General features: G+C 46.4%; 1 protein-coding gene across 4 annotated transcripts in view; it reads right to left on the bottom strand.

Moving 5' to 3' along the window:
- Positions 1 to 411: 411 nt before the first annotated feature.
- Positions 412 to 13,103, bottom strand: part of sh3pxd2aa (SH3 and PX domains 2Aa) — a 50,855-nt gene continuing 38,163 nt past the window's right edge. For 2 of the 4 annotated variants that reach the window (XM_029851039.1, XM_029851041.1), the window contains 8 exons: positions 12,829 to 12,942; positions 11,089 to 11,172; positions 9,301 to 9,418; positions 8,158 to 8,561; positions 8,043 to 8,057; positions 7,418 to 7,467; positions 7,105 to 7,224; positions 412 to 6,866 (listed from right to left, as the gene is read on the bottom strand). In XM_029851039.1, coding sequence (XP_029706899.1) covers positions 4,878 to 6,866; positions 7,105 to 7,224; positions 7,418 to 7,467; positions 8,043 to 8,057; positions 8,158 to 8,561; positions 9,301 to 9,418; positions 11,089 to 11,172; positions 12,829 to 12,942 — 2,894 coding nt within the window. In that variant the 3' untranslated portion in view covers positions 412 to 4,877. The remainder of the gene's footprint in view (positions 6,867 to 7,104; positions 7,225 to 7,417; positions 7,468 to 8,042; positions 8,058 to 8,157; positions 8,562 to 9,300; positions 9,419 to 11,088; positions 11,173 to 12,828; positions 12,943 to 13,103) is intronic. The other 2 variants (XM_029851040.1, XM_003972155.3) reach the window with 1 other exon arrangement.

Here is a 13,103-nt window from a genome sequence, read left to right as displayed (position 1 = left end):
CTGAAACCTCCAGAAACCAACCTTTTAGAGATGCGCACCAGTGGATCGTAGGCATATATTTCAGAGTTTTTGCCAGGAATGGTGAATTCTTCTACATATGTGGGATCTGGAGAACAACATTTCTCATCTCTTTTCTTTTGTCAGGCCTCTCCACCCTCATTCATCTTCATCCACAGCTCACAACCTCCTCACTCTCTCCAGTCGTAAGTCATCCTTCACCATATATAACCAACCGCATTACTCTGCTCCTCCAAATCTAAACTCACTTAATCTGACTTAAACAATAAGGCGAGCAGAGATAAATGTCTCCATCTGTAATGCGATTGTCACAGGCAATAAGCCAGCTACGAGGAGAGAGGGAGGCGCATCGTGCTCTGTGCCCGGTGCAAGACAAATGACACAGAGGCCTTCTAAAACAACAAAGATAATACATTTAATATTGTTTTTCTTTTGGGCAACGTGAGATACGATGTAAACATGTAAGAGACACAAATAAAAGGGAACAACTCTTGTTAGAGTGGAACAGGCGACGAGAAAAGGCCCTGCTTTCAAAAGCAATGCGCAACGTCTGTGGTCAGAAAAGAGCAGAACAGGAATTGCTGTAATTGTGGACCGTCCCAGTGTGCTGCTGGACACTGTTGTGTCTAATGGGAACTGAGTCCCAGCGGGATGACTCATTGACATCTTCAGTGGAAGAAAGTCCCCCGGGATCTTTTGAAAACAAGGGGGGTTAAAGACATTTTGCATAAAAAAGTACCTCCTTTGGTCCAACTCAGGGCCTCGTAGGTGTTATTAGTGTAGCCTGTGTGCTGTCAGGCGACTCCTTTTGCCCAAATTGTCCAAGGATGTGATTTTTTTACCGAACACTGGCACTGTCATCTTGTGCTCGTGGCATCAGGCCGAGCCTGTTTGTTCAGCATCGATCCTGTTCCAGCCAAGGATGGACTTTGCTCTGTCTAACTAGTTATTGACGTGAAGCAAACCGGTTAACGAAATCAGTTTAGACAGAGTTGTTACACTACTGACAGCACCTCACTAAATTAAAACTTTCTTTATGGAAAAACGAATGGGTGATTTACTGCCATTGACCGAAAGGGGGCAGTGTTCAGGCTCCAACGGTTTTGGCCGCTCTGGTCTTCTATCTTTATATGTAATTGAAACATTAATGTCAGCTGAGAATTGCATTTTTTTTTAATCTGGGTGTGATTGTTTCGACAAATTGCTTTCTACTGCACTGCGGGGACAAGTTCTCCAACAGTTCAACTCTTAGACAACTGCCGCCAATCAAAATCCAGGCTCAGGCGGCTACAATCATCGTTCTTGTTTATTAGGAAGCGGTTGGCGCTGCGATATTGTTTGACAGGGGGAAGGATAATTAAGACGCAGAGACGTGCTAATTAGCAACGCGGACTCAAGCGGAGACAAAGAAAAGTTCCAGAGCGACGCGGCGTCGCGCCTCGTTCCTCGACGCAGCCTCGGAAGCGGCTCCTTCTGATGCCCGCCGGGGTGTCAAACAGCTCCACAACATCAATCATCTGCATTCTCCAACTTGTTTCCCTAACCTTTTCAACAGCTTTTCTTGTTCTTTTCTTGTCTACAACAACACAGGATTGTCATTAATTAATTCAACAAAAACACCACCCACATACTAAAACCTTTTCATCCAACTCAGCCCTTCGTTAAACATGTGCAAGTAAACCCGAGTGTGTTCGATTTTGATGTTCCAGCTCTGCTTCAGGAGCAGAAAGCCTAATAAGGCTGAAGATTCCATATCTGCTCTGGATATGAGGCTTCAAATATCGAATTTTTACTGACATATCTGATTCTGAATCAATCGGCTTCCTTTCTCATCTAAACTTCTGGACCACCCCTGTCTTCACCTGCTGCGCCCCACCTGCAAATCCACTTCACCATCCCAGAAAACACCAACACCCCGCTGCAATGTGATATATTTCAACGTTCCGGGGGAGAGCAAAGACCGCTCGGCTGCGTCGAGGAAGGAACAGACGGGAAAAGGATGATGCGGTTTGTGGAGGACAGCCAGGAAGAGCGCACTGACAGCAGCTCAGTGCATCACCTTTCCACCCTTTTGTTCAAATAAAAGGTGAGAAGGGAATAAAGGAAGGCTCCTGTGTTAGTCAGAAGCTTGGGTGTATACGAGGAAAGCAGTAGATGTTGGACAGTTTGATGAGAAAGCAACAGAAAATGGAAGTTAAGTAAAGGCTGATCCATGAGATTAATATCATCCAGAGAGTAAATCAGCCTAAAAGTACTTGCTCGTTCCCTAACCACAAACTATTCAGCTCGTAGGTCTTCTGGACTTGGTCTTTAGCACGTGTTGACCATCACAGAGGAGGAAATAAAGGCTGTCCTCTGTTTTCAGACAGAAAGGAGAGAAGATGATGAAAGGTCCATTCAGGCACGTGTGTGGCCACCTATGCCACTAATGATGGATAATGTTCAACGACGGGTCATTCACGTCACTGTCCGCTGATCCTGGGTCAGAGGGAAGTCCATCGACAATGATTACGAGATGTTTCTGCTTTGGTCCGATCCACATCCACATCTGTTCTTAAAGTGGTGAGAAAAACCTGATGACTGGGAACCTCCATCCGACATATATGCATCGCATTTTCCATAAAAAGTCATGAAGCATAATGTGCTTCTATTGCACACTTCCTTCCATGTGTTTTTTTGTTTAAAAAAAGAAACAGCTACAAAGAAAAATACAGTTGAAAGCATGAAGCTAAATAATAAAGGATTCCCTTGATTTCAGTGTGATCGAACAAAACAATATAGTCTAACATGAAGCTGGAGCAAATCAATAAAAGTGACTCAACACATTTACATAATGCCTTCGTCTGGGTGGGGAGGCTTGCTGGCGTCACCCTCCAAATGTATCATTGTTAATATTTTATGGGGTTTACTGTCATCAAAGAACGACCCCTGGTTTTTATTCCGTGCAATTATGAACCTGCCACTTTGTAAATGATGCTAATTTATATGCTAGTCCAAAGTAATGAACCCTTTTAATAAATATGCTTCTAATCAGGCATTATGTAAAGCACAATAAAGACGAAGGAAGTGCTCGTGATTTGCCAAAGTTGCAGCACAGCATAAGAAAAAAAGAACCCAAAAAACCCTTTTTCCTCCCAATTTTTTCATATAATAAATTATCGCCCGATACAAAGGACGTGCTATAAAAATATGTTTGTTTTTAGCTGCAATTTAACATTAAACGAAAGGAAAATACCTTTCTGTACAATTCAGAGTCACTGCCCAGCAGTGCTTTTCCTGTTGCACTGAGGTAGGACAGGTGCTCCGGACCTGTGGAGCTTCTCCCACTCCAGGTCTCCATTTCTCCAATTGTGCTCAGACTTTGGGGCGTTCACCCTCAGCGCTCCGTCTCCCATTTAAGGTGAACTCCGACTGAAATAGAGGACCAATAAACTTAAATAATAACAACTATTGTTTGTAATAAATAGTATATGCTGGGTTATCGCTGCACTTTTACATTAATGCACCTTAAAACCAGGTTTAAAGTGCACTAATTCACCGAACAACTTCGTTCTTCATTATTGTTACCGTGTGATCACGTCCACAAATAAAAATAAACACCCGAGGGTCCGTTAAAGTAGCCGACTGACATTGTGGATGAACACTACGGGACTGCCCGGCAAGAACACAATAAAAGATCAGCATTCGGCCTCGAGCGGAGCTCAAAGGCGTCGTTAGAAAATGGATTTCAGCAGTCTCGAACATCGGCAAGCAACATTTCACAAAGGAGAATGAAGGATTTTAAAGTGGAAGGAGCTACAGTATGTGTGTGTATTTATGACTGTACAGCGACATCTAAAGATTCAGGTTGGCTGCTTCTTTCATCAATCAAACATTTTAGGAATATTAGCAATGTGATTGAGGTTCCTTTTATCAATGAATAAAACAAAATGGGAGTAAAAACAAAGGTTCTCTGCTTTAAAACTGCATTTTGGGCAAAATGCTGTGCAAATGTCCCTGGGATTTAATTATTTACGTCACTATTTATTAAACCCACAGCGGCGTTACTGGTTTACCCTGACAAAAGGAATTCTATTCAAAGTACTGATCCTAAAGATTACATCAAAACTAAAGAGTTTGGTTTCATTTAATGGAAACTAGAAATATGCTATCACAGATATTTACATCTGAGATTAGTCATTTTAGGGTTGGAGGGAGAGTGAAGAACTTTCTAAGTTCCGATGTTACAAGAAGGCGGAAATCATTCTCCAAGGAGGAGCCGCGTCAACAACAACACAAGCAGAAAACAACTCGGAATCAAACGTTAACATTGTGGCATGAAAGCAACTCGATCCTCCCTCCGCATCTTGATTTTCTTTAATCTCATCAGAGCGGTTACAGCACTTAAGACCAAAATGTTTGCATTCGATACTGGAGCTCGTCAGAAATGTTCTCTGCGGTGTTCGCGGGCCTCGTCAAGTTTAGTCGTTCAATGGATAAAACTGCCATTCAGGTGAACAAACGCTTCCAAAAGGCACTTAAGGGCCGTCGTAATGTGTGAGGGGCAGTAACAAAAAGGCTGCTGCCCTGCTCAACATACTGGACGTATCACATGACGCAAACCTCTTTAAGAGGTCATCGCCATTCTGTTTCCTGGCGACACCATCAAGGCTACCGATTCCACGCTTGTCTCTTGTTTAGGTTTAAAATCTTTAAAATCGTTACCCTCTTTAGTTATTTTAGTAAACCAGCACTAAAGGTGTCCCTTCCTGTCCGGTTCAAACGGGTTCTGTACTTTCCTTTAATGAAAAAGTACCTTTTCACAGAGATATTGCTTTGGGAATATTGCGAGGAACCGTTTCCAAAATTAGGGATGGGGACTATTTTTTCCGCTCCAAGTAGTTGGAGGGCACCCAGCCCTTGCGGGGAATCAGGCTGTCCTGCACCTGGCAGTACCACCATCCGTTGGGGTTCCGCTCCAAAACCTCCAGGCAGGTGCCTTCGGTGAAGCCCATCGTCTCCTCATCGCCGCAGTAGTCAGCAATGGAGACGTACACGTCTCTGCCCAGGTTGTTGTGGATCAGCTGGTTCTTTTCTATGGGTTTGGGTCGGACCGCCGATACGGGGATGCCGTTGCGTTGGTTGGCCCTGGCGAGAGCGTCCTGGACGTTGCCTGTGCTCAACGAACTCCCAGACGAGCCGACACCGGAGCGCTCCACGGGCCTCGTGTGACTTTCGACGACAACGTGCGGCCGCACGGTGCTGAACGAGGCGTTGCGGCGGACGCCGAGCGTGGCGGAACCAGAGCCATAGTGGTCGCTCCGGCTCAGCGAGTCATTGCGCCTCAGAGAACCCGTCATGTAGTGGGAATCTTTGGCCGACTGAGTCGTGGTCACGAACACAGACTGAGGTCTCACAGCCACCTGCCGTACCCCGTTCCTCATCCGGACGCCGCCGTTGACCATTCCGGACGGCTTTGAGAAACCACCGGGTGGTTTTGAAGGAATGGGCGGAGTGTTCCGCTTCAAACCTCGATGCTGCTGGTTCCGACCCTGGATGTTGATGTTGTTGAGAGTCAAAACGTTTTGCTCGTTTTTCTCCAGGCTGTCGGACTTACCGCCGCCACTTCCTGCGTCGCCAACCTGTCGGACGGATTCCAGGTAGTAGGAGGGAGCCCAGCCTTCCTCGGATCCCCACCGAATGTACCACCAGCCGCTCTGCTCTTTCTCTAGAACCTCCACTTCCACTCCAGCGGGAAAGCTGACCTCAGAGTCCTGGACCTTCTTGTAGGCATCTAGGGAGCGGTACAGATTTGGACCTTCCACATCGGAATCACAACGGCTCCCTTTAGAGTAAACAGAAGAAAGATCTGAGGTGCTACGTGAACACATGGAGTCCTCCGAGGAGATAACGGAAGCTGTTTCAGAGTCCTCCCCGCGACTGGGCTTGAGGCCGTGCTGGAACTGACTCGTGGGCCTCAGCTGCCTTCGCAGCGAGCTCATATCCATCCGCTCAGGACTTTGGGCTTCCGACTTGGCCAGAAGCGGTTTAGGTCTGACAGACGGCTTGGGCCTGGTGGAAGGGCTCTGACCTAGTCTTTGCTCCACGCCCTGGCTGAAGGTCTTCTTGGGAGCACGACTCAGTTCATCTGAGGAGGAATGGGGGCTGCTGTCGTGCGATCTACAGCTGAGGTCCGCGCGTCTGCCCAAAGTCTGGCTTCTTCGATTCGTCTCTGGCGTCATGGTTTTGATGGGCCTGCCTGCTAATGGTGAGGTCCCGGAAGGTCTGCGTGGAACCGTGGAGGAATGGTAGCTCTTTGGGGAATTGGGCTCACTGCACCCTTTGACTAAATTTCGCTCGCTGCCCGCGCCGCGTCGGAAGTTTTGATTCTCGTAGATGCACTCCGCTTTCGAAACCTCCTCCACAGATCGAAAGGACGCTCGCTGATGAGTGACCCCCGAAGGAGCCTTGCACACAGGAGGCGCGGCCTTGGTGAAAGCAGGGGAGCTGTGATACTTGTCGCTGACCCCGCTGGTGGTCTTCACGTCCGGATTTCGCTCGTTCTTTACGGGATTTGTGTCCGGTTCTCTTTCGCATCCAGTCGGGGGAACATCGTATTCAGGCTCCTCATACACGGGTCTGCTTGGCGGATCTGAAGCTTTGAAAGGGAGGTTGTCGGACGTGGGAGCCTCTTCTGAATCTTGTTTTTTAACCGGCGGAGCTGGGGGTGGGACCTTGGGACGGGTCAGGGTGCTGGACCGACGGCTGAGATTGGGTTTCTTCCGTTTGTCAATATAAGAGCTGGGGGCCCAGCCCTCCTTCTCCCCAATCTGCACATACCACCACCCTCCAGGGTTCTTCTCTATTACCTGCACAATCATATATAAAGATATTCAAATATTAACAGAGACAAAGGTTTTCAGCCGCTACATATGTGTCCTCTCTATCTACAGGAGTCGTTTCAATCACCATCATCATTTCTAAACACAAATCTCAAGGTCGTATTTAGATTGCCTCGGTTTTACAGGCACGGCTCAGCCCACATGCATATTCAGCGAGCCTTCACTGTCTCATCGAGGTGACATCAGTCGAGACGTGGCGTCTTACATCAGCCTTTTGTCCTCCACGGAAGCTGATGCCATCAGAGATTGAAGACTGGAAATCAGCGATGGTGTAATACTCAGCTTCCACAGCAGGGGGCTCCGGTGGTTTAGGTAAATGGAATCCCTGCGTAAGAAAAGGGGGAATATCTGTATTATCCAGGCAAATATAGCCATTTATGTTGAAGTTCTGCTTTTTTTTAGCATTTCTCTAATTTTTGCTTAGTCACTTTTGGCAAAAAATCCTTTCATCTATATCTACATATTTAAAGGTATGTCTTTTAAAAACAATTACGGCCAAAACTGGTTCTTTTTCTCACCAAATTGGTATCTCTCCTTGGTGGAGGCTTCTGTCTTAGGTTTGGAGAACCTGAAATACAGGAAAATGCATTTGGAAAGTGGCCCAAAATCATGCGCATTTGGCTGTAACAGACAATGAAACCAGCCTCAATCATCAAGCAGGATGCAGCTAGTTTTGCTTCAGCAATCAAAGAAAAGAAACCTCAAAACCAAAGAGCGTTTAAATGATTGTTAGGCATCATTCTGCGCCTCCCCACAGGGACGTAGACGATGTTGATCAATGAGGGAAAAAAACACAGCAAGCCAGCCTGAGCTATGAAAGGCTCAATGAGCATCACCGCAAGGGAAGGGACGAGTTTCTATGAGGTGCTTATTGAAATCTGAATAAATTAAATCACACAAAATTAGTAAGTAAAAGGGATAGACCAAAAAAACAACCTAAAACGCTAGTACCCAATTTACATATAGGTACAATAATGTCACTACAATTCTTTGGGTTTATCGATGTGGAGAAATTCTGAGGGTGCCGTGTCCTCTTTTATTTCACACTATTTTTATGTTATTAATGTGTAAATTGAAATCCACACCCAAAGTCTCAAGTCAGGTTAGTTTGCCACCACATCAGACACCCCAGCAGCAACTTACCCACTGCATCAAAGCCTTTGAGACAGAAAAACAAACGTCTTAAGGTGTCGAACAATCTGATTAGCGGGGGTTTTTTTAATGTTATTTTCCGCTTCGCCACAGACAGCAAGCTCACCAATTTCCACCCTGTGTGGCGCCACTCTCGCCACCGCCGGGGACCCTGGATCCCCTCTCGCTTTGTTTTCACTCAGCGCGGCACTGGCTGCTATTCCCAGACACGGGCTGTTGGTGTCACGAGTGGTACTCAGGCGCCTGCCCGTCTCCGCGTTGATCTCTGAGCTGAAAGGCGTGGGCACGCTGATCTCGTTCTTGGACGTGTGGCGTTCAGGTGTTGTGCTGCCTTCGCCGTCCGTCTGGATGTCCTTCTCGCTCGATGACTTCTTCTGCAGGAGATTGCTGATCTCCATGATATTGCCGATGATCTCCACGGGGCCAGTCATGGTCTTCTTACGGGGGGAGAAGTCGTCTTTCACTTTCTTTAAATACGAGGCGGGCGCCCAGCCCTCTTTACCTAAATACCTGAGGGCGGATTATAGAAAGACAAAGTGGTTGAGTCCATCTTCAATCATGTCTGTTTTTATTCCTTTCCACCTTAAATGCCAGTTTAAAGTGAGGTAAACTCGACAAATGCAATTGATTCTGACGTGTTTGGATGTGAAATACTGATCACAATGGGTAGTGGCTGTAAATAAAACAAGGTAATGTAAAGACTGTCTGGCCAAATGAGTCATTTTAAAGGAATTGTAAACAATGGTGCCATATAAAACACTCCTTTTGCCTGGTGACTGAATCACTCTTGGTTCCATTTGACTGCCTTACCAGAACCGTTTGAGAGCAAGGTGAGTCCCTGAGAAGAGAATTTCTTGTTGGAAAATGCGCTCTTGACAGGATTTGTTGAGCACCTCAGCGGCGCTGTGGGGTGTCTATGTAATGCTCGGCTCAAAAACCTTTCCAGGTTTTATTATATACGCGGCCAACGTCCAAAATACAGACATCAGCAGCTTTTTGAGGCTTTTTGTGGGTATTTGTATGAATAATTGCGGCCCAATTTTTTTTGCAGAATTAGCACTAGCCTTGCAATAAAGCATGTGCAGACAGCAACAAAACCCTGATAGAAACACATTAGGGTTCCCAGGAGGAAGAGTTTCTGTGGGGTTTGTCCTCCTGGAAGATCAGGAGAGTGCTGCCTTGATCACAGAACCAGCCTAGAACAATGTTTCACTGGCACGTTTATGTTTACACATTGGCACTGACTCACCTGATGAACCACCACCCCTCCAAGTTCTTCTGGATGACCTCCACAATGACCCCTTTCTCAAAGGTGACCTCATCCTTCCCTTGACTGGTGTACGGCTGCAACGTCACATATTTCTCCTCTGCTCGCAAATTAAAGCAAAGAGAAAAGAGAGATAGAGTGAGAGAACGCCTCTCCTCAACGCCCCCCTCCTCCAGTAGAGCGTGAAGCCCCATGAGTGATGCAGGTGCCCATAGGACAGATGCCACTGTATCACTGGTAAAATTGTACGTCAAAATTGATGACAGGTGGAGCTGAAAATGGTACGTCCCCACCAACAGCTGCCTGAACGCCTCTCAAAAAGTTTACGGGAAATACACAGGAGCAATACCAGCGTCCCTTACAAAGAAAAAACTGATCACTCTGTTATAAAGTAGAGAAAGATGATGCAAAAAAGTATCCTCAACGTCTATAAACAGCATGGAAAAACATACAGTCGTTCCATGGCCTGTGGAGACAGTGAGCTGCGTGACTCAGACAAGAGTTGAGGTCAGTTTGATCACATCCAGTCAAAAGTCTGGGCCGTTTCCCTTTCACACGTCTCAGCCACGTCCGGAAGCTTCAGGGAGGCAAGAAGACTGGTGACGTTTAGCTTTCAACCTAGCTAGCAATCTAGAGCGAGCAGTGATTATATAGACATTAGCCACTCTTTTTTTCTGTAGTAAGAGGTTCCAGTCAGCCGAACTCAACCAGGACCATTTTAAAAGGCTTTTAGAGAGGCTGCAGTAGTATGATGCATCCGTCCTAATCTTAGAACCAGACAGGTGGCTAACTGCTGCTTCTCAGTTTGAAATATATAACAGGGTTAGTCATGTCTAATATATTTACATGTATGACGCATGTGTCAGTTCCTCTCCTCTTTCTGCCCTTGAATTATCCTCCCTTCTCCTCCTCCTTTACCAGAATGGCCATCAGCAGGAGGATCCCCTCCATATATTACAAAATCTGAATGTCATTAGTAGCATTTTAAACCCGGGGGAGCTTGTTTTAATTAAGCGGCGACACCGTTCCACAATCATTTATGTTGTCACAGCTCGGCGGACATTAGGGTTGCTGCTTGTGCGCAGTGGAAACTGGTTCATCTTAATTAGCCGGATGCAGTCCAATTATTTCCCGCTCCATCCTTCCCTCACTCATGAACCCCAACATATTTAAATCCCACCGACTGAGGCAGAACCCTCCCCCCCGCCTGGAAGGAGCGAGCCACCTTTTCCGGTCGGGAAACATGGCCTCGGACTCGGAGGTGCCGATTCTCATTCCAGCTGTTTTAGACTCAGTACAGGCTGAAGGTGCTGACCCGAAGGAAGCAACAAGACAACATCATCTACCAAAAAGCTGCGAAACTCAGAGGAATGCGGTCGTCAGGATCCTCCCTGGAGAGACTGAATTCACGTATCCCTGCTCAGACTGGGAAGAAGATGGATGGACAGCCCAATGATGTTGGTGCCCAGTGTGAGCACCACAACAACCCAGTCTGATGAAGTGATGTGATGATGTGATAATTTACTCTGGACGCTGACTCACTGCCACCCAGCTGTAGATACTTGATGCCAAGTGCTGCTGCCTCACAGTCCTGAAGCTAACTTAGCTAGTTTTGTGAGATACATTTTAGCTTTGCTGCGACGCTATAGTCCTGCTTCTACAGTTCAGTCTCATGACGACATCTCTAAAAAGAGTCATACTATACTGTATTCGCTCCTGCTGATAATGTGAGTTTGAATTTGAAAGGTCATGCGCTGGCTCGGGGTTCACCTCTGCTCTGCTGGCGGTTCACGATCCCGCCGAGGGTCCAGCGGCGGTCCAGCCTCTTCAGATGGGCTTTACGCCTCTTAGTGACTGACGAGTCGCAACAAAGAAACAAAAATGTGCAAACGTTATGTTAGTGTTAGGGGAAAAGCAAATGAAAGAAGTGATAAAGTGAAATAATAAATCGCAATTTTGCAGCAAAGATATAACTTTGTGTCTCACACACACACAAACACACACACACACACACACATACTGATTCTGTGAAATGTTACTGAGCCAGCCTGTTAATATCCTTTAAGGAGTGATGGTGGGTTTTAATGCGATGCAGCCAGAAAATCGAAGGTCACAGAATTGCTGTTTATGTGCAGACGTTTCTCCAGAGTCGTTTAAAGCTTTGATGCTATTTCTGACTGTAGAAGATACATTATGAAACATTCTGCTGGAGCTTCTGGGACTATGTCTTCACACTGCTGTCCACAAAATTCAAAGCCATCCACAAACCTGGCGCTGAATATCTGTGCGACGTACTCTATGTTGCCATTCGATCTCACATTCCCAGATTCTCTTCTCAGGCTTTTTCTGCCCCATCTCAGCTTTTTTTGGGGTAAGAGGGACAGGCTTTCATCTCAAAAATAACTAAATATTGGCCAAAAACCCTCAGAAAAACCCATAGTTTGACCATTAAATACATCCTCTTTGTAGTGGGATGAATTTAAAATCGACAGAAATGGATTTTCTTTCAGTTTTACACCTCCCATTGGAATTGGGACTGAGCCCAGGCTCTAGTCTGAAGCCATCACATATAAGGTTACAGCGCGTATGATCAAGCGGCGGTTTGACATGATGAATCATTATCCTCCGTCAGACCACCTGAAGGGACAGAGGGAAATAGCCCTCGTCTTCTGTGTGCTTGCAGGGGTAATTAAATTCATTATTCTCCAACATCTACCCTCCGTTCACCCTCTTGTCTCATCCTTCTCGTGGCCTTCTGCCTCATGTCCCTTCCTCCCGCTTCTGACCCCCTAATTGAAATATCAGCCCAGGAAGTCAGGGCAGAAAGGGAAATGTTATTTGGAGGTAATTTCAACAGGGGCAGCAGGGCCGAGGCTCTGGGTTCCTCTCTAGCGGGATCGCGTGGAACTAGGTTACAGACTGGGAGCAGATAATGAGACAGAGGGGACGACAAAATCAGAGGCGGAGATCACGAATCAGAAGTGACAAAGTGTGCAAAGGCAAAGATGTCGGGCCTCATGGGAAAATGTGCGTGTGTGTGTGGGGGGGGGGGTGAGAGAGAGAGAGAGAGAGAGAGAGAGAGAGAAATCTCAGATGCTTTCTTCATAAATAAATCAAGGAAAAGCCTTATGAGCATGTTTCTCTAAATCAACTGCCAACCTATGGACAGTTCATAAATTACTAACATGAGACTATTACCCATCCCCCATCCCCCAGCCCACACACACACATGCATACATACACACAAAAGGGGCAAAATAGTGTAAAAAAAAAAAAGGAAAGATTTAAGAAACAAACAAGGAGAGCAGAGAAGCGTGACGGCAGCAGCTGCACATTGCGGATAAAGTGTGTTTGGTGTGTTTTGCAGAGTGTGTGTAGTTTATTAAAGCAGAGAGAACCAGGAAATGGGGAGACGACGAGACAACAGCGCCGTACACCCGTCAGCATTAGCGCTGCCTTCGGGGTCGGGGCGGACAGCGAGATGGTGCTGGTGTGGTTTTTTGTGCTGACCTTCTCCAGTTCTGAAAGTGCCAAGATCCAAATCATCTCTGGTTGCGTTCTGGGAGTCCAGATATGTGGCTGGCACCCAACCCTGTTCTTCTGCTGTGCTGACAAACCACCAGCCTGTTAACAGAGATGGAGGAAAAGGATGAGTTGTAGCCCTTCGTCACTGTTGCTGTTGTTATCTTACGAATATTAATGTTACACTACTAGAAAGGATGAAAAACACTCCCTAAAAAACAAGGTCAAGCTGCATTTTATTTACATTCTCTTTTCTCATGTTT

The sequence above is a fragment of the Takifugu rubripes genome, chromosome 17 (genome assembly GCF_901000725.2).
Source record: "Takifugu rubripes chromosome 17, fTakRub1.2, whole genome shotgun sequence".
Taxonomy (NCBI): Eukaryota; Metazoa; Chordata; class Actinopteri; order Tetraodontiformes; family Tetraodontidae; genus Takifugu; species Takifugu rubripes.
The sequence above is the reverse complement of the archived record's forward strand: the minus strand, read 5'-3'. Positions and strand labels throughout refer to the sequence as shown.